Source organism: Siniperca chuatsi, linkage group LG8 (assembly GCF_020085105.1).
Source record: "Siniperca chuatsi isolate FFG_IHB_CAS linkage group LG8, ASM2008510v1, whole genome shotgun sequence".
In the NCBI taxonomy this organism is placed as follows: Eukaryota; Metazoa; Chordata; class Actinopteri; order Centrarchiformes; family Sinipercidae; genus Siniperca; species Siniperca chuatsi.
The window spans coordinates 10,002,568-10,030,553 of record NC_058049.1 but is presented as its reverse complement, the minus strand read 5'-3'; the positions used below and the strand labels follow the sequence as shown (position 1 = coordinate 10,030,553).

General features: G+C 40.0%; 1 protein-coding gene across 8 annotated transcripts in view; it reads left to right on the top strand.

The window, feature by feature from the left end:
• Positions 1-9,345: 9,345 nt before the first annotated feature.
• LOC122880316 (ecto-NOX disulfide-thiol exchanger 2-like) overlaps positions 9,346-27,986 on the top strand; it is a 171,513-nt gene continuing 152,872 nt past the window's right edge. For 4 of the 8 annotated variants that reach the window (XM_044205332.1, XM_044205329.1, XM_044205325.1 and 1 more), the window contains exon 1: positions 9,346-9,617. In XM_044205332.1, the coding sequence (XP_044061267.1) occupies positions 9,485-9,617 (133 nt within the window). In that variant the 5' untranslated portion in view covers positions 9,346-9,484. Of the gene's footprint in view, positions 9,874-10,296; positions 10,530-27,986 lie in introns of those variants that run through there. The other 4 variants (XM_044205327.1, XM_044205330.1, XM_044205328.1 and 1 more) reach the window with 4 other exon arrangements.

Sequence of the window (27,986 nt, the reverse complement as noted above, 5' to 3'; positions counted from 1 at the left end):
AGAAATCAAGAGAAAACCAACAGTTGTACTGAAAACAAAAAAGTAATGTGATGCCACGGCTGATCACATGTCAGTCTACTTGGGCTGTTGAACCTACAGGGACAGCTTTCACTTATGCAGTGTAATTTTTCTGTTACGAGGACAGTGGAGGGAGCTTTGTGGAACTTATGACCTTTCCTTGTGAGCTGGAATATGTTAGCAGCGAATTAATGATGCAGATTATAATAACTGTATAAATCCAATAATTCTGGTCATCACTAGACCCTCAGGGCGGCTCTTGCTCATTGTACTCTCCTTTCAATCTGCCTCTGGTAGCTTTTTGCATTTCTTCCAGGTCATTTTTCCGGTTTGAGTGCTAATCACCTTCCAAGCCTTGGAGCTGTCTCTGGCTCACACAAGCTTCTGCAACACTCAGCAAGAAGGTTGTATTTTATCTGCTGCACCGCTAAATACAAAGAAAATCCTTTGTTTTGCTTTTGTCTGGGGTTAAGACAAAACTGTGACCCTTGTTAACCACTTGTCTCAGTGTCCTTGAACTGTTGGCAGTGTAGATAAATTGGAGTTCCAGGGTTCATATATTTTGTAGATGGGTTCAAAAGAAAGCTGGAGAGATACAAGAAGAGTGTGTGTGTCTGTGTTTGTGTTCACCACTTAGGAGGTAAGGTTCCACCTCACCAGAGGCGAGTTCTCCAACGACAGGTGGATTGTCCAGATTTTACAGCAAAGAGGATTTTGATGGCAACATTTCTGCTTTACACCTGATAACGGTGTCATTGTCCCCTTGTGAGGAAGTCTTTCCTTAGATCTGAGAAGAGCTCCTTCTCATCTATGTTAACCTCTGCAGCTCCATCTCTCACCCATTCCTCTGCACTGCCTCGACAGTATCTTGGAGGTCTTTAATCAGTTTTTCTATGCAGACATCAGGACCTGCTGCTGTGCTGGTTTTTTTGTTCCTGGCTGTGTATCCATCTAAAATAAGCTACTGATGTGTTCATCAAAATGTACCAGCATGTGGCACCAGATAAATAAATACAAAAAGCGCACACACCTCTGTGGCTCAAAATCACACAAAAGTGAGAGCCCTTTTCATTTTGGTAAAGACAACTATGCAAATACATGCAATCTGCTCTTTTGTTTGAAGGTCAGCAGTCCAGAGATCAAAAACTGAGAGCACAAGCTGGGACTGTCTTTATTTTACTGCTCCACAACTACAGGCCTACAAAAGTGAGTGGAAAATTACAGGGTGTTAAGAGCGTGAACATTTCGGTTATACTGAAAAACATATGACATGCTCGAGCACAATAACAGGCTCACATGCGTGGGCACAGTAGAGATTAACGGAGATTGTTAGAGAGGGAAAGATGGCGAGAAACAAAAAAGGCAGACAGGGATAGAGGGGGTGGCAATAAAGATCAAACGTGAAGTGGTGATAAAAACGGGTAGAAAAAAGGGAGAATCAAATGAGAAGTTCCTTAAGAGCGATTAGAGCACATACTAACTGATGATGAATATCTTTATTTATTTTAGCTACATTTAACTTGATACCTGTCATCTCTCTTTCATCAACTCTGATCCCTCGCATCCTTCACCCCTCTCCCCCTAATCCTCACCCTTCTTTAGATGATCTTTTTTTCTTTGGCTCTTTCTGATGGATTCTGGCATGTGTGTGCGTAACGTCATCCCCATTGCCCTCTGTCTCTGTCGACTAATTGGATGCTGTCCTCTCTGTGGCCTTCAGGGACTCAGACATAATTAAAGCAGAGAGATGGGAAGTGTCAAGTTCAGGACTGCTAACCACACCCTCTTAATTGGTGAGAGTGAGAGGTGGAGGGCAGGGTAGAGGATGCCGGATTGGTCGGATTTGGATGCATTTGTGGTTTCCTCAGTTGTGACTGGCACTCGAATGTTAGTGTGGAAGAAAGTGACGGTAATGAACCTGGAGTGTGTCTGATGCATAATTAACAGAGAATGAGCATGCTGAGCTATAAGCAAAGATATGATGTGGGTTTAAATACGATCATGTTAAGGATGGTTATATGTTTGCACATTTATTAGGTCTTATTTTCATTTTTATCAGTTATGATAATATTTTATTCTTACAGGCCCTGAAAACATTTTCTCAATCAGCTTTTATTATGAGCAATGGGGTCTTACTTGAACAAACATTTTTCTGTCAGAGTTAGAACAGTTTTGGGTATTTCACATTAGCGAATTGTGTCTGCTGTTTTGTTTCCGCTCTTCTCACTGGTTTGAAGTGGGAGTTGGAAAAAGCTGATGTCACATACTTCATGCACCAATCAGGATTAAGCAACATTTGTATCAGACTCTAATGACAATTGTGGGGCTTACATTTGCTTACATTGCCAGGCCACTGTCAATTAACCAAACCACATCAGAGTTTTTCATAATATTAAAAACAAAACAAAAAGATTTTCTTTTCAAGTTTTAACTTTGATTATAAGCAGCCCTAAAATCAGACAGGTTGTAAACAAGCCAACAGATTATCAACAGATTAACCCGAAAAAAGCGGTATACTTGAGCCGTCAGTGCTCTGTCCACTCTTGTGCTGCATGCCTGCTGCCACACCACTCACCTGAAAGCATGCTGTCATTTGCTGTTACTGCAGCTGCTGCTGTTCATGTAGCATTTTAAAAGCCTCACCTCCACCCCACCATGCACCTGTAGTATCTGGTTCTACATTCTCCTAGAGGGAAAGTGATTATTGTCACTTTTTCTCAGCCTCATCCTTAGCATGGTAAACACCTGATTTGTCAGCCTTGTGTTAATATTGTCTAAGGGCCAATGTATGTGATGCTTATCTGCACAGATGGCACATTTGGTGCCAGATATCATGACCAGCTAGCTGCACAACACCGCTGCCAAAATGCATTAGAGTGCCTACTCACTGTCATGGACCTGTTGTGTTGCAGAACAGGATCCTTGTAGCATTTTAATGGGAATTTGGACTCCCTTGTGATGAAAACAAATAATTTAGCCTGCCCTTGTTGTTATATTAATGATGTTTTATGTTCAAGTGACCTCCAGACTCTGAGTGATGGTTTGAGGCCCTTGCTGTTGACAGGGATTCAGCGATAGAGAGAGGTTAAGAGCTGTTATTATGTGCCCTGCATGAAACCCTTGCATCGTATTCATGCTGGGGGGAAACCCTCTAGAGACCGGTTAGCCTCCGTGTGGATTTAATCCAATTTACCGAATGCTGCCACTGACAAAACGCCAATCTCTTTCCTCCCCCTCTGAGAAAATAAGTGACCTCAACACAAGGTTCCTGAAACATAAAACACCTCAGCCACACTTTCTCTTTCTTGTTATCACTTCTTTCACTTCACCCAGTACATTACATCACTCAAACTGGTAAATGCCAGTCCGTTCACTGGGTCAATGTGGTGCTCGGTTAATGAGGTGTGGCTCTGACGGGCTGGAGAATCGCCTCAACCTTCCTGGTCCAAATGATCACTCGCTAATCACTAATGAATGAGAAGGTATGGAGAGGACATAGAACAGATGATGGGAAATAATGAGAATTAATGATGATATGGCATGAAGGACAGATATCAGAAAGAGATAGCGGGAGAGAAAGTGGGAAAGGGTGAACAAGATGACCACACAGATGCATGAGAATAAAATGAAAAGCCAAAAAGACAAGTGTGTGGCGCTTACAACCATCTGCTCACTGTCTTTTACTCAGCAGAGGCCAGTGGAGTTAATGAAACATCATCAACCTTCAAATGTGACATTTATGGTTCCTGGCTGAGCTACAAAAGCAAGATTCATTGATTTCAAAATGGAGGATACAAATACCACTGCAGTTTGTAAAGGAACAGTTTGATATTTTGGGAAATAAACGTATTCACTTTTTTCCCCGAGAGTGATTATGAGCAAAGATTGATACCACTCTCATGCCTAGACGGTAAAGATGAAGCAACAGCCGGAAGATGGTTAGCTTAGCTTAACATTAGGACTGGAAACAGTTAACATGGCTCTGTCCAAAGGTAACCCCCCAAAAAACGCAAATGGTTGTTTTTACTCTTTGGTTCTGGATTAAACAAGTGAGGTATAATGTGTTAATTATTGAGCTTTGGAGATGCTGGTAGGTATTGTTACCTTTGGACAGTAGCAGGCTAACATTTTCCGCTGCTTCTAGTCTTCATGCTAAGCTAATCGTTTCCTGTATGTAGCTTTAAAAACACACAAACAAGTGTATTTCCCAAAATGTCAGACTCTTCTTTAAAGGTGGCAACTTTACCATACCTTAATGTGCCAGGTTCTTGAAAACTCTCATTTGATTGGAGAGATGGTAACAGTACATCATGCTACACTATTTACTTTGCAAGGCACTGCTATGTGGGGCATCACTCATTTTCTGCAAAATGCAGAAGCATAGAACGTACAACAGAAGACAAATTCTGAGTGTATTTTCTGCTCAGAAAAAGATGTGAAGAGGATGTAAATATCCTGTGGAATAGTGGAACCCAACTGTGATTTAAATCTCACACTGTGTGAGAGTACAATAAGTGGCTTTATTTGATCTACACAACATTCAGAGAGAATATCCACATATACAAGATCTTCAACTATTTTATTATATATTTCCATTTTAAAAATCAGGTTAGCTTTCATGATGAAATGGTTGTAACAATGGTGAGAGCACACCAAGAGAGCCATTTTTCAGTCTAGATATGGGTTAGATATCAGTGGGTTGCCTCTACATAACATAGTAGGTTACTCTAAATAAATAATGTTCCCTAACTTAATTGAAAATTTAGATGGGGCTTTCAGGAATGATAAACTAATCCATACATTTTGCCTTAAGTTCGAATACAGTGTCAAATTCATGCCTCTTTGAAGAAAAGGCTACTTTGACGTTTTCCGTGATGGTAAAGATTTTTCCTCATTTCTGAAGGAAGTGGAAATGTTCTGGCAGGAATTACTCTGATTTATTACACCCCCACTTTCAAGCCACCCAGTTCACTTTGCCACGGAGGACTGCTGTGTTGTTAATGCACAGTGCTATCTATAAAAGCCAGAGAAGGTCTCCTGCATCTGTAAGGTATTATGTCAAATTAGCATTTGATTAAATAAATTTTCTGTCTAAGCAAGCCATGGAGAGCAAACCATTGTCTAAAAAATGAAGAAATGCAAACATCATCCCCCAGGGACATACAAATAGAATAAGAAAGCATATACTGGCTTTTATTCATTTATATTGGGTGATAGAGGTAATTGAATTCAGCCTGGAAACCATTAAGATTATTTATGACTGCCTTTCTTCAGAGGAAACATGAGCAGTGAAAGAGAGCCCTGTTTGGCTGTACATTTCTGCACGACCACTAAAGGCCAATGCAGCCAACGCATGAAGCACATCTTTCTCACCCAGTAGGGGATTTTAAATCTCTTTTCCTTCTTGTTTTGTATAAAAATAGATTGTCTTAGGCTTCAAAACATCATATAGAAAAAAACATGCTCTGATCTGCTTAGCGCTTGCATTCAACTATGTGTTCCTGTCAAGCCAGCCAAATCCCACCTGGCTGTGCTCAGTGACATCAGCATCAAATGATCAATACCAGTGTTTAAATTTGGCACATTCAACACTTTTACAGCACACAGTAACTGAATTGAGCTCTCACTAACATCACAGCACAGAACATAGTTGGCTTGATTTGAATATATATCAGAATCAGAAGCAGGTTTATTGCCAAGTAGGTTTTTACAAGGAATTTGCCTTTTTGGTGCATAATAAACATAGTAAGTAGAAAATATAAAGAAAGATAAAGCAACTACTGCAAGTCAAGAAGCATAAATAGAAAATAAATAATAGACAATAAAATGTGGCAAAAACTAAATAAGATTCAGTCATATATAAAGAGTCATATATAAAGTCTTACGCAAACAATAATACTGGCAGTGGTGGAAAGTAGTATGTATTTTTACTCAAGTAAAAGTTTACTTTTTCACTCCACTACGATTCAGAGGAAAATATTGCAGTTTTTCCTCTGCTTTCTCTATTCGACAGCCATAGTTACAAGCTATTTTAAAAAGGTTAATTAATTTTATGTGCAAATGTGATGAACTTAGAATATATGATGCACTATTATAGATTTAACTACCCAACTGTATATAAAATACTTAGTAAGTAGCTTCACCTTGACCAACTACAAAAGAACAGTAAAATTACACTTACACATGAATGCAAATTCAGAAGAAAACATTCTTAGTGATTATTTTTTAAGAGTTTGAAACTTGAAAACTTAACTATTCTGCTTCATCAGGACTGTGTGGGTGTGGTTTGATCAGATTTTATCATTTTATCATCAAATATGTGACATCACCTTTATCCAGCTGAGCTCTGTGTGGGAAAATCTTTGAGAGATAGTAATGTTTTATTAGAAGACCCAATTACTCACAGTAAAAAGTTGATTTAGGAAATAGGCAAATTAGGTCAATTACCTGTGTGTGTAGATTTCTTAATAAAGGCCCTTACAGGTACCTCTTATATGTGTACTGTGATCTCCTGCAAATTTCAAGCACTCTTGATTAGCTTTTAAAGCCCCAAGAGATGCTGAGAAAAAAAAAGTCTGCTTGCAAATATACAAATGTGAAAGGTCAAACAAGTTATAATACTGCTTAGAAAAATACCAGTTAAAGCTAGGGTATGTAATGTATTTCAGAAGCATTTTTTGTTGTATTTGTTTAAATTTTCTTTACAACCCGACAGAAATCAATAAATCAAATGCTCTGGGAAAAAAATGAAAATAATCCAGTATCTGTGGCTGTCACAGGCTGTAATAAGCTCATCTAATCATTTCATTCAGCCTGGTATCCTTTCAGAATCTGGCTGTCTCTTGCTAGTTTATCCAACGTTACCTAGCTTTAACCTCAAAAGCCCTATTCTTATTTTATTTTGCCCTTTAAGCACTGTGTATGTCACACTAAAAGACAAACTCTATTTCAAGCTACATTGTCCCACGGCAGATGATAAATGACTTGCTGTTTCCATAATAAACTAAGTTAGAGCATCTTAAGACTTTTAATGTATTCATACATCAGGTTTTTTACTTTAATGCATTGCATATGCAGTGTTCCTTTGGCATATAATCACTGCGGCTGTAAACATGTAATTTCCATATCCAGAAAATGGCTGTGCAGATTGAGAAAAAAACATTAGTACTCCATGAACAGTATATGCCTCATTTATTTCTGCAACTGCATCAAACTTGTGTAAAATCTAAGTTGAGAACACTTCGTTGGGCATGATAGATGTATCGTGTGCCTAATTCTTTTCCACTTTAGGATGTGTCTGACATTTTGTTTATCTCTGACCTTTTTCTAGTTCCAGGGTGAAGGGACAGTAATTCAAAATCATTTTTCAAGGAGACATTGGTGTCAACTGTTAAATGCAGAATATCACCTTGGAACAAAAAACCATTTAAGACAGGGTAAAGAGAAAACTGTGGGTCATCTGTTGCCTAAGCATTTATCTAACTTTTCACTTTGAAAGGCTTTCAAGTCTTTGTAAATGGTGTGTAATTGTGCAGGGCACAATATCAACCAAAGCAACCACTTCAGTGCCTTCAACAATCACCCTTGCAAAAACATCTTTGAATGAAGAATACTTGTACTTGACAAACAAAATTGCTGTTCCTTTCTTGCTGCTGTTTCTCTGGTGTGGGCCTTTATGGTAAAGGAAGTATATAGAATGGGAATTAATACCACGAGTCTCCGCACACAGTAGTTACTGGTTTTTGGCAACTACAACATTGTGAGGATTTGGCGTTGGAAGAATCCACGAAAGCTTCTCCGTGACAAAACTGATGGTGCGGAATGGCCACAAGCAAATATACAGTACATGAAATGAGCCGCTGAGGGCAGATGATGTTAAACTAACTCGGGAGGAGATAACACATTTGGTGGTGAAGCACAGGGGCAGTTTGGGTGCAGGAGGAGCATGCCCACCAGCTAGTATCTGACTTCTGTGGAGGATGAGACCACCTTCACAGTGCACATGTTAATCGTGTAAAACAAAAATGTTGTATTTTGCTCTTGTAAATCTCTGAGCAGGATCTGTTCTTGCATGCATTTCTCCTCAACGTAGTAACGGGTTAACTTTAAGATCAGACACTAAAATACCAAGTAGACTCAAGAAGGGAATATAATATATGAATGAACACATATTCATCCAATGAAAATATTTTAAAATAATTTTTATGGCCCCTTTTCTCTATGCATAGTTACATAAATAGATCCCTACATCTCCTCCATGCACTGCCTACATGTACCAGGATGCATTGCGCGCAAGCTTCTGACGCCCACGCCCAGCCAGCGGGCTTCCATATAACAACAAAGCTAATGCAAGCTGAGCTAGTGCTGCAGTATAAAGTTCCACAATAAGCAACATGAAAAAACAGTTGGCATCCAACCTACAACTCTCGTTATTTTGTTGACTTCAAATGAGGCTTAATGTTCACACAGTTTCTCTTGACTGTCCCTCAATATTAGTCCAACATCGCCCCAGCCTGTGGGATTACCACCCTAGCCTATAGCTATTACTTTGTGGGCCACAACATAGCGTTAGGTGACAAAAATACTCACTCAATGATCATCTGCCCTCTCGGCTCTGCTGGTCTTGGTTGTCTTTTCTAGTTTATCTTCGGGATCCTGAAGAAGGTCTCCAGCACACCTCTGTCCAAGTTTGGAGTAAAACTTTCATGCACTGTAACGCACACTCAGGCTGTCTTGGGGTTGGCGTTGGCGACAGCATCCAACAAAAACTGCCCACACTGAAATTTATTGCAGCAGAAGGATTCAGTTTCTGTTGGCAATTTGAGCAAAGGCACCACCAGTCGGTGTTTGTTCTCGGCAGCTCTGGAGGGTCCCCCAACGGCCACATCCTCTTGCACGGCTGCAGCTGCAGAGGCAGCCTTGGCCTCCCTCTGCTGCATATCTTCGGCCATATACTCTGGCTCGAATAAATACGGCTGAATATCCGAGTCAGCCAAAACATTGTAAAATGTATCCTTGTCCATAATATCCTCTACACTCATTTTGGGATGCCATTTTCGCTGTTGTAATCGTAGCAATACAAGCGACGAGAACAAGAAGGCTCATCAAGAGCATGCGGCCTGGCTACCCAGAGGCGGAAGCTAGAAATCCAAGCTGACGTAGCCTGTAGTTCTTCCTTGCCTCCAACTATGTCACTGTCACGTCAAATGACAGCGCTGGATGCAGGAAGAGCTACTTGGCTTAGCTTTGTCAGTCAATATAGCAAGCACTGAGAAATTCAATCAACTGCATTTACCATCAGCACTGATTGGACATCCACATAAAAGGTTTACACGTTAGCTGTAATAACTTTTATCAGAGGTAAGACTTGCCAAGGACCCAGGTGAGATGAAGGGGTGTGGTGGCGACCAAATTAAATTATTTCTGGGCGTGGTAAAGGAAAAACTTTTAGTCGCCATCCTAGGATATGAATACTCGCCACCCATTACTTACAAGTGGATGTTTTTCCACCTTCTGGCTTCAGGGGGCAGGAATGCAGTTTGGCGCACCACGTGGAGGCGAAGAAGACCCCGTGGAAGACTTGGACAAGCTACACAATAGTGAGATTTATGCTTTATCGGAAGTGTTTCCAAATTGTATTTTTTTGTTTTACAAGAGAAACGACTTCAACGGGTAGGAATAACCGGTTGTTTTGACAAATATACGTCTGGTTAACTTAACCACTACCCTTAAAGAGCAGCGCACAACCGCTTCCCGGAGCTTTTCTATGGAACCGTCTGGGACCGTCTTCCGCGCAGTGGATGAAACCAGAAAGAGGCTATGTCTGTGATGAATTTGACCCCTTCCCTGTTAAAGGTGTGCCAGCTGATGTTGTCTGTTTTCCGTCTTCATTCAGTCTCTCTCTCTTAATTTTGGTTATTGTATTCATGACAAGCATATCTTCTCTGAAGAACTGCACTTCGCAAGTCACTTCTCTCCATGCACCCATGGAAACATTAGCACCTACTAAAATTTGTAACACGGCTAAATAAGGTGCACCTGCCTTCAAATTAAAAGCAGAACGTCTCTTTAAGGGTCAAGAAACGTAAGTAAGTATTCAGGTCAGGTGTACATAGCGGCCCTCTCTGACGAAACAATGCTTACTGTAGTTAATAACAGACCTCTTATGTCATTTGACTCTTAAAAATCAAATTAAGTGTGTCGCAAAATACGGAGTACCTGAGTGTCGTCGTGGGATTTATTTTGAAAGTCACAACCGGAAGTTCTCGTTAACCGTTTTGCCAGCTTGACAGTAGCACAGTACATGCTCGGAGGCAGGTGATAACCGCTCACCGTTGACTGGCACACGTACAGTACTGTACCGGAGCACTGCCTTTTCTGCCGCAGCTTAACGGCCAAGAAACTCCCCGACTTCAAGGATTTATATCAGAGACTGACAGACTTTATCTTGGGTGGGACTGTTGAATTTCAGAATCTGCGACAGAGGACAATGTTTCTCCTGCAGTACACTGGTAGGCTGGTCTAACTAACCTCACAGCGTCACGTTACACACACAAAACATAATAAATGTTCATGTGTCAGTATCCAGTAAATACTGACTTTTTGGTATTTGTCCCCTAATGATGCCATTGTGTTCCTGGGGAACCCAACTGTTTTGTGTTTTTGGTATACGGTGGTATTTTAGCTCACATCCATATAACATTTCTATTTCTTGACACATTCATTATTGTGAGGATGGACAGTATCAGTTGTTGCACTGTTGTAATTCAATACTCTATCCACTCAGCGCAATTTTGAAGCAGCCCTATGACTAATATTACTAAAATATTTCTATAATCATTAACCATGTGTTTGTTTTAAACTATTGAGAGTTAACTGACCTTTTCTTGGGCTAATTCATGATATTTTTTTAGATGTTTCTCTAGTGAAGGCTATGTTTAAACTTGCTTCATGATATGTAAAGGTTTCTATCCCTCTAAAACTTTATTACAGGATTAGTTTACTTTCGTTTGTGATGAAATTCATCTTGCTCATTTGACTTTATAATGTCGTTTATCCCTTTTCTCATCCTATGAGCGATGGGGAACTTGGGGGAAGTGTGAACTAACTGTTGAAAAATCATTTGATCTGGCTTGGAAAGGGATAAACAAAGTTAACTTTATCAGACTCTCCAGCCACAAATCTGATAGGCGTGCATGGCTGGAGGATGCCAAACTTTCCTTTTCCCACATAAGAGAATTTCCAGTATATTCTCAGACAGTACCAAAGTAGTTCTCTGTAACTAGGTAGTAATCGCCACTGAGAAACATTCATAAAACAGGCATCTTTTTACTTTTACTCCTCTTGGAGTTAACAATAAAATCAAACGGTTCCTGATTTCTGTTTGTCCCCAGAGCTCACTTTTGAAACTACTGGGCTCAGCCTTTATATGCCTGCTGGATTAAAGTCATTTAGGGTTTTAAGTGGAGTGCCGCTTACTTTGTATTTTCCCTGCATTTATTTCCTAATTTCCCTGTGATCCTTTAACTGTAGTAAAATAAAACTGTTTACCACAGTCACTGAGCAATTGGGGGATCATACAATACAAGAACTTCCCACCAACATTCAAACACTTTGTTCTTCGTTTTAGCTGCCTCCTATTTATAGCGCTGTGATTTATTAAGAACTTACTCCAGGTCTCTTACGGCTCATAATTTGATGATTAGTTCCCCCAGTAACTAGCCAGCCAAGTGTTGGGAATATACAAGTAAACCTTTTCTGAGGGAGAAGCTCTGTACACACAGCTGTGCAGTTTAGTCAGTCATACTGCTGACCTGTTGTAAACGCTTGTAAAATACATAAGAAACTAGTGAGTAACATTGAAGCACATTGGCAATTTGAACTAGAGCTGCAACTAATGATTATTTTCATTAGCAATTAATCTGCTGGTTATATATATATATATATGGGAAATATTCATCCAGTATCAGCACTAAGGTCTAAAAGCTGCTTTGATTTTGAACATTATTTTCTGATGAATCTCTTGCAAGTCCCCCAATGTTTTAGAGGTACAATGCTACTTGGCGGAGGATTTCTTTAATTGTTTAGTCTATAAAGTGTCAGAAAATAGTGAAAAATGCTCATGATGACGTCTTAAAAATTGCTTGTGTTGTCAGACAAACTGTCCAAAACCCAAAGATATTCAGTTTACTAAAACATTAAACAAAGAAAAGCAACAAATTTTCAAGTCTGATAAGCTGGAACCAGCGATTTATTTGGGCATATTTGCTGGAAAACTTGTTCAAATGATTAATTACTTGTCAAGATTGTTGCCTATTGATTTTCTGAAGATTGACTACACAACTAATTGACTAATCATCTTAGCTTTATTCAGAATTTAAAATAAATGCTGAATACATTAAAGCCATGTTGTGTTTACCCTGTCATCAGTTCACACCAGGAAAAAAAGCAGATGTGTGTTTTCTAAAACTGATGTTTTATGTTAAGGTTTCCTGACTCTTCTAGCGATGGAACAAAGTCTTCCCCACTCTCAAGAATGTGATGGGCGACATCCTTGCATCCATCACTATAAGTGGAGGCTGAGTGGCCTCAGGAGCAACCATGGTTGAGTTAAGGTCTATCATTCCTGTGACAGCCATTTACCTTCACCCAGCACAGATCGTCTCTCTGATCAATGAGCAGGCCATTGTTGGATTGCCTTCAGTAGAAAGGGGCTGTCAGAAAGGGTTGACAGAAATACAGAGAGATAGAGAAGAACTACTGGATATCTGCTTTGTTTTGAGTTTGCAGTGGCCCTAGGATAATGGTGCTACTATAGCTAAATTAAAGCATAACTGAATGCAGAGTGAGATATTGTAGAGTGTGAGGTGATTTGTCAGCTTTGGAAAAATCTCCCTTTTAAATGAGAAAACGTAAGCTCAGTTTTGCTAACAATTCAGCAGTAAGCGTGCGTCTTGTAACAATGGCTATGGGGAAAAGAGGCAGCATAATGAAAAATGTGAAAATATGAGTCAGAGATAAAGGAAGCTCCCGTTCTGTACGTACCGCTGGCAATATCACTGTCAGGATTCAGTACGGTATGCTGCTGAAAGGCTGAGATGCTCAGCTCTAGCAACCTGGTTATGGATCATTCAGCAGCGCCTTGAAGGCACAGGAAGACATGGAGTCTCCTGGCTGTTTAACTCCTGAGCTGGGTTTCTTTAGCTAGGAGTTGCTCTTACTGTGGTCCATCCTTTGAGGAGTTTTGCCAGTGCTGTTATCAAGAGACAAAGGGTGAAGCAAAATAAATTGACAAACTGTGCGCTTTGAACCGAATGACTTTTTCTTATTGTCTCCACTGATTTTCTTTAAGACACAGATAAATGCCATAACTTTTTCAAGATATCTGCATGTTCTCTCTATTCATAGCAGCTGGAGCAGCTTTTTTTGGCCACTGATGGTGAAATAGATTAAGAAAATGTGCTTAGACAGCTTTTTTTTTGAGTCCTCACACGATAGTAGTGTGTGGCTCTCTGCCCTAATTTTCAGTGTAATAATCTGAAATTGCCTGAAATGTTGTCTGGTGTATGGTCAGCATACTGTTCATTTCAATTACTTTAACTTATGATAGAAAGTAACTCACTTCAACTTTCTTTTATTGTGTCTTCACGGAGTAACTCTCATCTCAACTCTTTGTGGGTTCTCCCCTCAAGGCAGAGGGGTAATTATTTAAAGCAGAATCTGAGGAATATCTCAGAACTAAAAAGACTTATGAAGAGAGCAGAGCCATTATCAAATTTAGTTCTCAAGGATATATTTTCATAATGCATTTTATACATGTGAAGGCATCATTAATAAATGCAGTTTGAACCCCTTTCATCTAATTTATGACAGTCATCTCTTTTGAGCAGACAACCTGACAAGGAGTTTAAGTGAATCCCTAAACAGCTCTTCTTATCTTGTTAAGTATTAGTTTCAGGAAGGCAATGATAGAAACCTTATTCCTGTGACATTTACCCCCAGAGCTCATTAGAGTCCTTATTTAAATGTGCCTTCCTACAAAAACAGGTGAAAGAAAACATGTTTATTTTGGTTGAGGCAGTAAAGCATGTTCATGGCTTGTTTGGCACAAAATTAGTTTGTAATTTTCACTCTGCCCCTCTTGTATTTGAGATCCTCATGCATGTCTGATGTACTGTTGCTACACCCACAAAGCAATTGTTTGGAAAATTGTTTTTTTTTTTTTTTTACTTGTAGGGAGGTGTAAGAAATATTCCTGTTACAGTTAGAGAGACACTTTTACATCAGAATTTGGTACATAATGGTGCTTTTCAACAATTACTACCATTGCAGTGGACAGTTGGGCTATTGAGCGCTGTCACTGTGCATGCACACTGGTGGCAACTTTGTTGATGGGTTGCTCTTTCCTGGCTGATTGTGGGTGGTGTGAGAGGCTTTGATTGCCCGTAGTGCTTGTAGTGGTCTCATGTAGCTACAAAGTTTTGTAAAGTACTGTACATCATGTAGTTTTTCCTGGTTTTGTTTTACCCTCTGTGGTTACTATGTTGCGGTAGTTTGCTATAGATAGTGGTGCTAATTAGATTGGATTTATTGGAAATTAACTGAAATGCTTAATTATTGATGGAGGCAAGTTGGCAACCGTTCCCTAGTCATTGTTTTTAACACCTGTGTTCTTGCAGTCTTTCAGATAAAAATAACAGGGTAGCAGACAGCTTTGAAGGGCTGTAATCAACTTCATAAAAAGCTCACCACAGAAGGGAACCAGCGAAGCACAGACATCTGCTGATTGCAGATAAGTGCAAAAAGGTTAGCTGTGGACAAGGTTTCCGGGCCAACACGCTGATTTTGTGAAGCTGTGTCTAATCATATGAAGGCAAGGTAACTGCTACCATCACAAAGTCTCAATATTTAGCTAATTATAATGAATGAATGGATCTTTTCAAATGTTTTTGTCATCTGAAGCCGTTTTAAGAATAATGAAAGAATAATGCTTTTATACTTCACCAATTGTCACGCTCTCCCAGTGGAAATTAGATGCAAATATGGAGACACTAAAGTAAATGGAGGCAATATATTATGCTGCAGCAATTGCTGTTGTGAAGTGTGATTTGAAAGTCCTTTGGAGCATCAACAAATGGTAGAATTGTTTTTATTTGGACAAACTGAATTCTTCAGCTCCCCAGAAATTTGAAATCTACTTTTGTAGACTGGTAAGTTATTCATCAAACGAGTGAATAAGTAAGGGTAAATAATGAAAGCAATAATGAAAAGTGAAACATTCTGATGAATAGCTCTGGGGGGCTATACAGTATAGACAGTTGCTTTCCCAGTTCATTACATTTTATATAATTAGAGAAAATGCTACATGGATGGAATTGTAAATCTTTAAATCCATTCTCACTGTGGATCTTAATGTTATTTTAGACTTCCCTATACTTCCATATTACATTAAGTGACCAGAAAACTTGAAGCCCCTGTACAGTACATTATAATGCAAGTAACAACAGTCCTGTAATAAATACTAATAAATGCTACCTTTTATGAAACGTAATCATTTGTAGGTGTTGTCCACACTGTATCTGAGAGGTGTTGATTCAACTTTATAGTCATTTTGATGCTGTAGTTCATGCAATGCTCTACTGGATTGTTTCATACACTGTATATACCATTAAAGTAAATCAGCATCTTTGTGATGCTGTCAAAAGCATTTTGCTCACTGTGTTTCATTATCAGGAACTTTTTCAGCTCTTCTTAATCCATAATCACAAAGCCAGTATAGAAAACTTGATGAAATTATAAAGCTTGAAAGAGAAATTGCAAATATTCATCTGTTAACTTGATGTTTTTGACAGTTACCGTATGGGTATGTAAGATTTCCTTGCAGTTTGACCACTCTTTTAGGCTAGTTTCATACCTCTGAATCATTGTCCACATCTTGAATTTGACCGAGATTCAAATGATTTCAAATGGGCACGTCATGTTCTGTTCTGTTCTGTGCCAGAGCCAGAAAAATAGCTATACCTATGAAAAGCCAGACATATTGGCACAAAAATGGCAACAAGGTTGGATTAGATTGACACAGCTGCACAGGTTGTTATCGCTAACAACTAAATCAGCATATTTCTTCAGTGGGTATGAAAAACATTAACTGTTCCTAGTAAACACTATTGCAGCTTCTGTGTCAACTCAAAATGATGTTGGTGGGAGGTCACTCACTTTGGTTAGGCAAAAAAACCAAAACAAAATAACGCCCTCTTCCTGAACAGAAATTTCCTAACATGAACACAATATCAGTCTAAATAATGAAGTGAAATGAAATGGCAATTCTGTCTGGGGCCCATTTCACCAAATTTGCAACATGCGAGCTGTGATTTGTAATGTGAGATAATTTTCTTCTCTCTTCTTTTAACACTTATCAAAACAAGCGACGTATTTGCAACACGTGCATTAGAATGTGAGAGCCATGTGGGACTCACAAATGTATCTGCAACTTGTGAGTGAGTGTTTGTGAAATGCTGGCACCATTTGCTATATGCGTGCAAGCAGTGCTCAGATCGTGCTCAGATTTTGTGAAACTAGCCCCTAGTTATACTAGAGTATCAGTCTTGCTCAATCTTTCAGTGAATGACTATTGTGGTAGCTTTATTTTTCTCTGATGTCTGTGTTTGAATATCCATTTGTGTCTGTCAGATTGTTCTTGTTGGCTGGCCTTGTCTTCCAGGTGAGACATTCAGCAGATAAGAGGGATTTTTTTTTTTTTTACCAGTACCAGAATCCGTTCATTTGAAAAGCAGTGTGAAGGATGTGTGGTAGAACACTGAGTGTCAGCAGAATCAGCAGCAATTTGGCAGCCTAAAGGTGTTTTTGGAACAGCTCTGGCACTCTCTGGGGCTCCACTACCTGATTGATGGAGCTGTTTGTTCCTAATCACTTCAGAGATAAAGTACCATGCAAGGAACGTTGAAAGTGGATCTAAGGACTTTTCAGCAGCAGGTGCAGGAGCTGTACCAGAGTTTGAGCAATAACTTCAGATTGTCTCATTGCTTCACAACTCATGCTGTTTGTCCCTGTGGCTTGCTTTTATTCGGTAATGGCTGTTGTTTTAGCCTGCCACTAATGTTCAGGTGTTTGTGTTTGCCAGAAACTCCATTTGGGACGATCTGATTGTTCAGCTTTGTGATCTTTTGGAGGCTCACAAAGCTGAGCAATCAGTATTATGTGGTGACTTATCTAATTCAGCAGATAAGTCCATTTTAGTGAAGCTGGTATCAGTTCAGTCACAGAGTTTGTGTGGTAAATCAATATATGGAAAGATTGCCCATCCAGAAATGTTGTGTATGCAAACAATCCCTATTGAGTTTGAAGGGGTCAAATTGAAAACAGTGAGAGAAGATGGAATATAAAAGGCTAATTTATGATAAGAAGACACTGGAGTTTGGTTAAAAAAAAAAAAAACGGAACTGATCATAAAGTAGGGGAAAGGTGAAAATAGAAAAATGAGAAAAACAGGAGTAGATGGAAGGAGCTGGATTAGACTGTTCACCAGGGAGCAGCTCTGTGATTACACCTCAGCAGATTTTTTTTTTATTTCTGTTCTCACATATATTTCTGCTACATCATTATCAGGATTCACCTCAGCCTGTCAGTATAAGCCTCTGTGTGGTAGGAAGGACAGATGCAAATGCAAGACATCCCCTCTCCCCCAGTTTCTCTGCCTTTCAACATAGAGGAGGTGCTGGAAAATGTTGTGGTCGCAGTGGAGCAGCAAGACTGTAGGGAATATTACTGTGACTATCTCCTTCACTGCACAGTGGCCTCTTTCAAGAAACAAAGTGATGCTGAGATTTTACTGTAATTCTGGCATTGTTCTCTTTCCAGCAATGCCAGGATAAACAAGTGGAAATAGCACAACACAAGCTATGATGGATTACTTTAAGGATGAAGCACACTACATCAGAATGTGCCTGTGTCCATTGCTGCTGTAGATGGAGGCTGTATACGTGGGAATATATGGGCACTAGCAACTACCTTAACCTGTAAATGTAAATTAGTCAAACTTGCTTTACACTGTTGTTGAGTATAGCCTGACATTGATATTTGAGAGTTTAAAAATGCTGATAGTAATATTTTGGACAATATTTGATTTGTTTTACATAAAAGCATAACATAAACAAAAAACAAACATTTATAACAAGAATGCCTCTCAGTGCTGCTTGGTGAACAAACCATGTAATGACAACACTATTTCTAAAGTACCTTAAACATTGCATTTCTGTAGTGCAATTTCAACTTATGTGCCGATACCAGTATATCTGTGTTAAGCTAATATTGGGCCGATTTATCGGTCGGGGTCTATTGTTGAGTAACTTTCAATCCAAAATACGCTTTGGCAGCTCAGTCATTACAAACCCATGTTGGTAAAAACAAGCACAACCTTTTGTTAAAATTTGTTACAATCGTCACTAGACTTGGCTGGAATTACAATTTTCTGAAGACGTAAACCTCTGCGTAGAAGGTGTTATGGATAAGGGACGATCGCAGACGGTTGCAGAGGAGCTGATGCTGTTCAGTGAGTGGGGGAGAGCAGCAGCAGCAGCAGTTTCATTCGACCCGCCAGCCAGACAGAAACGTGAATCTACAAACGACCAACGACCAACCGCTGATCCCCATTGTGTGTCCGGCAACTCCTTCTCTGTTTGTTTTTGTTCTAAATTACTTAACTTGACTATTTAAGTTTTATTATCTTTGTATTAATTATAGCTGCTAATTTGAAAATGCTGTTGTTTCTATATTAAATGTTTTCCAAAACTTTTGTTAAAGACAGATTTGTCAAACTAATGAAGATTTCATACAGAATTTACTGGTGTCATGTTAACCAAAATATTTCCAATACCCATACGTTTATGAAAAAATATTATTGGCTAGTAAGGCAACTAATCTGTCTACTCCTCTCATTCTATTTGATAGATTTGCTGATGGTATTGTTTATATAACATGCCTTTTCCTAAAGACATTGACATGTTGAACATTTTCCCTGTAGAGACAATGGTGGAACACTGAGGTTGTGGTTCAATGGTTTGGCCCAGGAAAAAGCAGCTTCCTCTGAGATTTCTTGTCTGAAACACAGCCATGTCTCTAACATAATAGACATAGGATGCCCTGAGGGGCGTTGATGGCAGCCTGAGGATGAACAGGGACATGAACACTTGAATGACACATAAATAGCTTGAACATTAAAAAACAAACCATAATGGTGAAGGTGAGGATACAGAATTTTTGAACCAAACATATTATCAATAGTGTAACTAAAGCTCTCTAGGTGCTGGGTGATTCCTTAGGGGCAGTATGGCATTGAATTAAGAACATCCATATATGCTTCATCGAATGCGAGGATGTGAAATCACCATGGAAGGGTCGTTTGTGGAATCAGAGCTACTCCAGATTAGGATCTTAAATTACTGAAATATGGAGGAACCTCATGGCAGCTTGGTAATTTTCCATTTACCTGAGAGGGCTTTTTTTCTGGGAATCATATATTGGACTTTTTGCCCTGTTTGCTGTAAACATTCACACTCTGACAGACCCCCACTGTGCAGACCTCTTCATAAACACAGAAGAAGCTCTATCTAATATGTCATGTAGAGCGGTGATGAAGGATTCACTGTGTGAGCTCAAAAGAAGCCCTGTACCTGAGTGTTTACCGCACTGAGCTTGGCCAGAGGTAGACTCCTGCTGTTTAGATAACTTTGTGGATTTTTGTGCGTTCAGCACGTCACTTACCAAAATTTGTTCGGTTGCTTTTTTTAAAGTCTTCTTGGGGAATGGATTGTGGTCAGCATTTACAAGGAAGTGATACATCACAGGTGTAACATCTCAAGAGGAAAGCAAAACAGCTCTCATTTGAGTTAATGTATTGCTCTGTCTATTTCTGACCAAAAAAAAGTCAGCAGTATGCCTGTACATCAGTCGCTAAGGCATTCTCTTTTGCGACAAAATTTCACTTGTCCATATGACTATTTTCACTTTCTACTATTTCTTCCTCCCTTACACCCCCTGGTTTGCTTGCTCTCTTGATAAATCATCAGAAAAAGAGGAGTTGTTTTTCAGTTTTTATGTACTTGGAGTATTTACTCACTTCTGTACCTCTGTTTATGATCGTTCTTTCTCTTTGATTGTGCTTTATCAAGGATATCACATAGTACACATAAAAATCATTTCTGAGTGAGGTTTGGTACCCACATTGCAGTCTGTTACCCTCAAGTCTCATGCAGCGTTTCCCTCAGGAAATTGGTTAGCGGAGGTGGTAAGTGGTGACAGCAACAACATCCTTTAAACTAACTTCCTGTTGATGCAGACTAGGCATGCAGACATTTAAGGTGTGTTGATTGATTCATGACGTCAACTCATGTATTGACTAACATGCAAAAAAACATCCACCTTAAAAGTTGCCGGTAGCTGCCAGTAGCCTTTGAGCGGCAGGCTGTAGCTAACTAATGTTAACTACTAAAGATGAAAAGGCAGCAAATCATCCTGTCGTTCACTAGATGGTTTCTTTATTTGTGATGCATTTGCAAAGAAACATTACAAAGCCAGCCTGTTGGACAGCTTGTGCTGCATCCACAATACCTGCAGGAAATGAAAGCTTGCTTAGCTACATTTTCATAGCCTAGCCTATTAGATAAGCTTGACCTCTCTCTGCTCTGCAACTTTTCCTCAGAACAGATGTTTCAAATGCGGCTTAATTTGCTCAGCTCAAGTAAGTAAATGAAATCGTTCAAAACACAAACTACTTAATTCGCCACTACATCGATGGTATCGCCTAACACCACTTAGTGAGATGTTTGGCTGACTGCCGCGTAATATTCTCAACATGATGAAACTATTCATAAAGTTGGTAAAACACTTTATCTTGTGGTCAGTTATTGTTAACTAATGTATGTTATCTTGCCACCGTAGGAACAGTGGCTACATAACCTTCGTAACGAGCCACAACGTCTCGATGTAGGTGCACTTCAGTACTTAAACAAATAGCACTACACATCTGTAAACTTCTGGAGGCAACACCTCTAATCTACATGTACACCTTCAAGCAGCACCAGAAGAGTGAGGCTGCCAAAATGGGCCCCACAGTGCGCTAAAGATAATGAGGGTTATCTATGAATATCCTTTCTTGTAAAATGTCCGGTGTAATCGGTAACATCGGTGTTGTCACGAGTTTATTAATCGGTGAGAAAATTTCCTCTCTGTGGCATCCATAATGCAGACTCAATTGGGGGTTATAAAACCAACTTCAGCCTGGTGTCTGACCTGCAGTGCAGTGGTGAGTTTTTTCTTACACATTAGCACCTGATTGTGACTGACTGGGCTGTTTGCCTCTACTTTTTGAAACTTGCAAAAACTTAAACATACGATGTAATTGGCCAATCAATCATCAATGTAGTTCCTAGATGACGGTTTAAACAGTCGTCTCACTCATTAAATATGTGGCCTTCACTGTGTGATTGTGCACGTTTTCTCTGAAGCCAAATACACCAAATATTGTATTTTATAAAAATGTATAATTAATAATAATATTTGATATATAGGAATATTTAAGGGTAAAATGTAATATTTTGGAGGGAGTCTTTATTTAGTTTGTTTCTCTCATAACCACTATTTTTACATTTGAAAATGTGATGTTATAAGGTACTGTTATAGGTTTATTGACATGCTTTACCGCGTTTTCTGCTTTGTTGTTTTACTAATTTTTTAAGGACGGTTGTATCATGCCTCCATCACTGTTTACCTTTCTACAGTATACGTATAGACACGCTAGCTGGATACTGAATAGTCCCCTACTGACACCTGCACATAGTAAACATAAAAAATATAATTTGTAAATTAGTTTTTGTACAGATTTATTTGTCTCAAGTCTTTAATACACATACATTATAAAGGTAGATGGAGAAATAAATTTTGGGTAATATGCTGGCAATTATTTTGTTGTGCAATACCATTTTAAAACTACCAAAGAAAATTGTAACATAAAGATGGAAGCAACAAAAATCCAGTGAAAGACATCAGCTCCTATGGTTCCTGTCAGGGCTCATTTATTCACGTCTCATGCTTATGTGAGTCCTTGCAGCCTTCTCGCCATGTGAATTCTCATCTACATTCACATCCCTCCTCTGTCTATGGCTCTGCATCCAAACACCTTCCCGATGGGGTTTTCTGTCTGCATTTCACTGCACCCCTCATTGATTTGGCCTCGTCTGTGAGCTGAGGAGACCTCCACCTGGGTCAGCCCAATCTGAATCCCTCTTTAGGCTGCAGGTCTCAAACAGTTCAGATGGCCCCTATGATTATTTTCTAAGCCTGAGGAAATAAAAACAAAACTACTATTTTACTTTGTGTGGAGAAACTGTCAATATCTTCCTCTGTGCACTTGGCTTTTTGGCAAAACCTTCACAAGCTCAGCAGGAAGTAAGATGGAGAAAACAGCAACATCAAAGCCCTGACATCAAGTTACCCATTTGGCGCTGTTACTAATAAGACAAACTATGATAAAAATACACAAAAAAACACACTGTTCATTATATTGGACCAGGATTTAATTAGATGAATTATAACAGAAATAGAGCTAAAAATAATCCAACCCACATTTTCCAGAGGCAGGCGAAAAGCTAACGAACAATGACACACACACAGTAGGGTTCCCCTCCTTTTATCTCACCTCTCCTTCCTCCTATACTCAGTCTTTTACTCCTTTTATTTCACCACATTGAGCATTTTACATCAAACTGGCTTGACCATGGCCTCCTGCAGGTGACATATGCCCATGGGATCTGAGTCATCATCGCTGCATTCCTGCACATCATTTCACCAGTTCTTTGATGGATGTGCGCTCCACCTCTCTATTAGTGTGACAATGTTTGCTAAGTGAGTGGAATACAACACTTTGCTCCTTCATTTTCACTATGTGAAAGTCTCTCCAAGCAGACCTTGGAGTCCTTGCTCCCTAAGGAGCATCACAGCTGCAGTGGACAGCTCCCACTGTGCTGCAGCTCCAGTGGAGATAATCTCCCTGTCAGCAGCCTGTCTCTCTCCCAGATGTCAACTGCAGCCAACTGTTGTTTGCACTCCTACAGTACTGTCAGCAAATGCTCATCTCACCATTTTCTGTTACTGATTGTAGCATACTATCACATGCCAAACTCACTGCATACATTTCCGCACCTCAGTGTTTGAATGCAGTGTTTAATGACCTCTTAATGTAGGTGCTGTGTGTTGTCATTTAATTTGAATAAATTACCACATTTTGAAAAATTAGTATAATTAAAAAGAACAGTCCATAGATGAGAAGATGGCAGCCTTCACACTTAAACAAGAGTCTACAGCCATGCAAGCAGGTCTGTTGGGCTGTCCTTATGCACAGTGGTGCTTGGGGCTAAATGCGAATTTCAACATTGTCAAAATGACAATGCTAACATGCTGATGCTAAGAAGGCATAATGTTTACGATGTTCACCATCTTAGTTTAGGGTGTTAGCTTGCTAACATTTGCTCATTAGTACTAAACACAAAGTATAGCTGATGTATGACTGATGGGAATGTTGGTAGTTTTTCAGGTATGTAGTCAAGTATTGGACCAATTCAAATTTTTACCTGATGATGGTGCTAGATTGAAAGTCAGAGGATCACTAGAGATTCCAGTTCATCCTGAGGGGACATTAATGTGTGTACCAAATTTCATGGCAATCCATCAAGTAGATGTTGAGATATTTCACAGAATAACTGATAACTTTGACCTGCTGGTAGCACCACAGGAAAAGTCAGGGATCACCAAAGTAGGGTTGATCCTCAGCACACCGTCAATGTCTACAAAATTTCATGCCAATCCATCAAACAGTTGTCAATATATTTTACTAAATAGCAAAATGTCAGCTTGCTGATGGTTGTAGAGGTAAAGTCAGGGGTTCACCAAAATCAGTAGGATATACCCTTTGGGGACCTTGAATGTCTGTACAAAACTTCATGGCAATCCATCCGATTGTTGCTGAGATATTTCTGTCTGGACAAAAGTGGAGGACTGACCAACAGACAGTTTCCCATCTCTAGAGCCATTCTGCTAGCATGGATAAAAATGGCTACAAAGTTGTATGTTGTGCATCTAAATCTAATGTTACTTCCCGCTTCCATCTTTTCTGTTTTTCATATCAGAATGGCACTTTTGTTCTCATGATCCATAGATGTCTTTGATCGAGTAATGGGCGATAACCTTAAAGGTGATGCTATAAAATCAGATTTTAATTTATCTGCCACGGGTGCTGCATGTTGTTCTCTGTGAAAGCTTAATCTTTGTTGACAGATGCCAGCAGCAGCTGACTTACATCATGGCACTGAACACACACATTACAGAGAGGAAGCTAATTGGATTCACAAATCACCTGACAGCTCCAGGTTTATAGTGGCACTGGGCTTTATGGGTAATATTTCAGGGAATGTTGGGCAGTTTGTCAGAGGGAGTTTGTAAGTAGCGATGAACTGGTACAGGAGAGAGAACGAGAGGAGCGTCAGCATTCATTTCTTACCTTTTGTAGAGCTTTTACTGAGCAAAAACCCCTGATGAGCAATGAGTCACTGTGATACCACTCAGCCCCAAAGAAGCCCTGCGTCATTGACTGGAATGATACATGCTTTTGAAGGCAATTAAACTTTTGACTTATTGTCTAAAATGAAGACCAAGCTAAGTCATTTCTGATGGGTTTTTACCAAATCCTCTTAAATCAAGTGTATTCAAAACTGAATCAATTGACTTGTTTGTTTGGATCAAATTACAAATATGCCACAGGATCTCATAAGTCATTTGCCCCCCTTCTCTATGTACTGCAACAACAAGCTTTGGCCATTGACAAGGACTGAGCTGGGAAGATGAAAGAGGAATGTCATGCTCAGAGTTTTTGTACTTCATAAAAAATGAGGCCATCTGAACTGAATGGAGAGGTATGGTCAGAGCATATGGCCTGGCACAGTATGAGATGACCCCTTTCTCACTCGATCTCTGTCTTGTGCTCTTGAGTGAGCAGGCTTTTCTTGCTGCCAGAGAAATAGTAGTGGTCCTCCATTTCCTGGGTCACAGGAGAAGAAAATGCCTAAATGTGAGAAGTAGCCAAAGAGTCCAGCTGCATCTTATCAGATTTTCTTGCTTATCCTTCGTCTCTGTGTGCTGCTGACACCAGTCCAAACCAGAGCCACCACGGTGGGGTGGAATGAGGATTAATTGTTTTCTGCAGGTACAGAGGGCAATACCAGCGGTCTGTTTTGTCAGGCCCCCATTGAGATTCCATATGCTGGATGAAATCTGTTCCTTTTCTCCCGACGAGTTGGCTTGAGTGTTTTGGTCTGCACTCTGGACTGAAAAAGAGCTCCAGAGCAGCACACTGTGGCTTGCCTCCCAGCAGAATAAGCATCCAAACCCAGAATTCAGAATTTATCAACCCATTCAACCCAGAATTCATGGCATCCCCTTGGCTTAATGAAACCTGCAAACATCTAAATAAAGTATTAGATTACAGTGGGATCATTGTTATTGAAGACATCAGGCATTTGGTGCCCCAGTCTGCCAGGGTGTCATTCTTATCCTTTCTTCAAGGACATCTTTTGTTATTAAAGAGACTTGGTCTGAAGCCAGATTCAATGAAAAAGTATAATTTCAGCAGTTTCAGTTCAAGATATCTGTATGCTTGAATGTAGCAAGGCCTTGAAGGCACTGCTTTGCTTACTTGGTCAACTTGCTACTATGCTTTCCCTTTTTCAATTTCTGCATGTCCTTGTGGTGAAGATTGGTTTGTGACAGTTCCAAGATAAATCGCTTATGTCCCATGGAACATATTTTATTTAGCTATGTCCAGTATATCATGCCAATAAATCAACAGTATGTGTGTAACCCCCCTGACTGTTGCCAGCACAGCTTGGGGTGTGCCAGATTTGGTCAACATCTGAATGATAAATTCCCTTTCTGAAGGCCACAGGAATATGTGGGTGTTGCCAGGCTGATTTATTAAAGAGAAAACAGAATGTGAGTGGAGGAGTTTCGTTACTGATGGGGTCCAGAATGATATCTGCTGTTGCCACTGGCAGATATGTTGGAGGTGATGTCACTGTAGGTGTGCACGGGATCGTCTCACTGGATGGACTGTCGAATCCAATGCAAATGCAGCAGGATACAAACAGCAACCAAATCGCTCCCTCCACAGGGATTTGCACTCCAAGCATTTTGCCTCCATAAACAGAGTCAAACAATCTCCTCATCCATACTAATCTCTGCATACTTATTTCTCTGTAACAGTTTTATAACAGAGTACAGGCTTAAATCCGACTTCCCAGTGATGACTATTTATGTATCGTTGCCAACAATAATTCAGTTCTTTATGTTAAAATGTAATGGTGCCCCTTATATTCACATCAAAGAGCACATTAGTGAAACTACACTTATCTCTGCATGACATCTGGTACATGGGACTATCTTTAGGGCTCCCACATATACAAGGTTCAGCAAAGATACCCATCTGTACTCATAGTTCTATAGTATGACTACAGATGGTTGTGAATACAGTAGGCCGTCCAAAATATAGCACACAATAGACCTCTGCAATGCTTCGGCAGCACTTATGCTTGAATGTGCAATGGTGGAAACAATGGTGTGCATGCTTTGCAAAGCAAGTTTTTCTGAGATAAATAGACCTAAATAAATTTGTTTGCGAGTTTTCATAAAGTGGTGAATGATAATGTTGAAACAAAGAGCGCACTACTGTGTGTGTGTGTGTGTGTGTGTGTGTGTGTGTGAGGGAAAAAAAGAGGGAGAAAGTGAACGATCAAGCCTAATTGTCAGTGGGAGAAGACAAAGCCCTGCTCGCTAATTCACACACATTTTCACTCTCAACTTAATATTGCAGCTTTGGATTGAAGCCTCACATCTGTTACTCCCTATGGTATATCAGTGTTCATACAGCTCTTTACATTCAGTTAGCTTAGTGTTCACCACACACACACGCACACACCATCCTGCAGATGACTTTCCGCTTACCATATGCCTGTGTGTATACTGTAATGGCTGTATTGGACAGCATGCTGAGGTTGTGACAACTTCATATCAATGGCCCACAGTAGGAATAAGTGTTTGTGTTTTCCCGTTTTGATTAGTTAAATGTAGTGGACCCCTGAATACCTGTCTCTATCTTTTAGCCTTGTAAATGCAGTGAGGAGGAAGAGCGAGCAAAGAGGAGATGGAGGATGAGTAAAGGATGTAGCGTACTTGATGGTGTACTCCATGCCGTATGCTCACACTGTAAACTGCCACATAGAAATCTGGCCAATAGCTGGCAGTGTCAGAGAGCTCCTGGTTTTCCTTGCTGGTCCTATGGATGGACAGTTAAAGGAAAAGGTCGACATTTTGAGAAATACGCTTAATTGGCTTTGTTGTCGAGAGTGAGATGGGAAGACAGACAGACAGCGCCAGTGACGATGAGACAGCCTACAGAGAGGAGGTCAGAGCCCTGACATATTGGTGCCAAGACAACAACCTCTATCTTAATGTCAGCAAGACAAAGGAGCTGATTGTAGACTACAGGAAGCGACAGGGAGAAGAGAGTCAGCAGCTTCAGATTCCTCGGGGTTCACATCAGTGAGGACCTGACCTGGACCCACCACATCGGCACCATCACAAAAACAGTAAGGCAATGGCTCTTCTTCCTCCGCAGACTGCGGAGGCTCAACATGGACTCCAGGATACTCTGCAACTTCTACAGATGCACAGTTGAGAGTATCCTGACGGGCTGCATCACTGCCTGGTATGGCAGTTGTACCGCCCCCAACCGTAAGGTATTACAGAGGGTGGTGAAAACTGCTCAGCACATCACAGGATGAAGCTGCCATCTGCTGCCAAGCTAGAAAATGGGCTTAATGAGATAAAACGTAGGTCATTTTAAACTA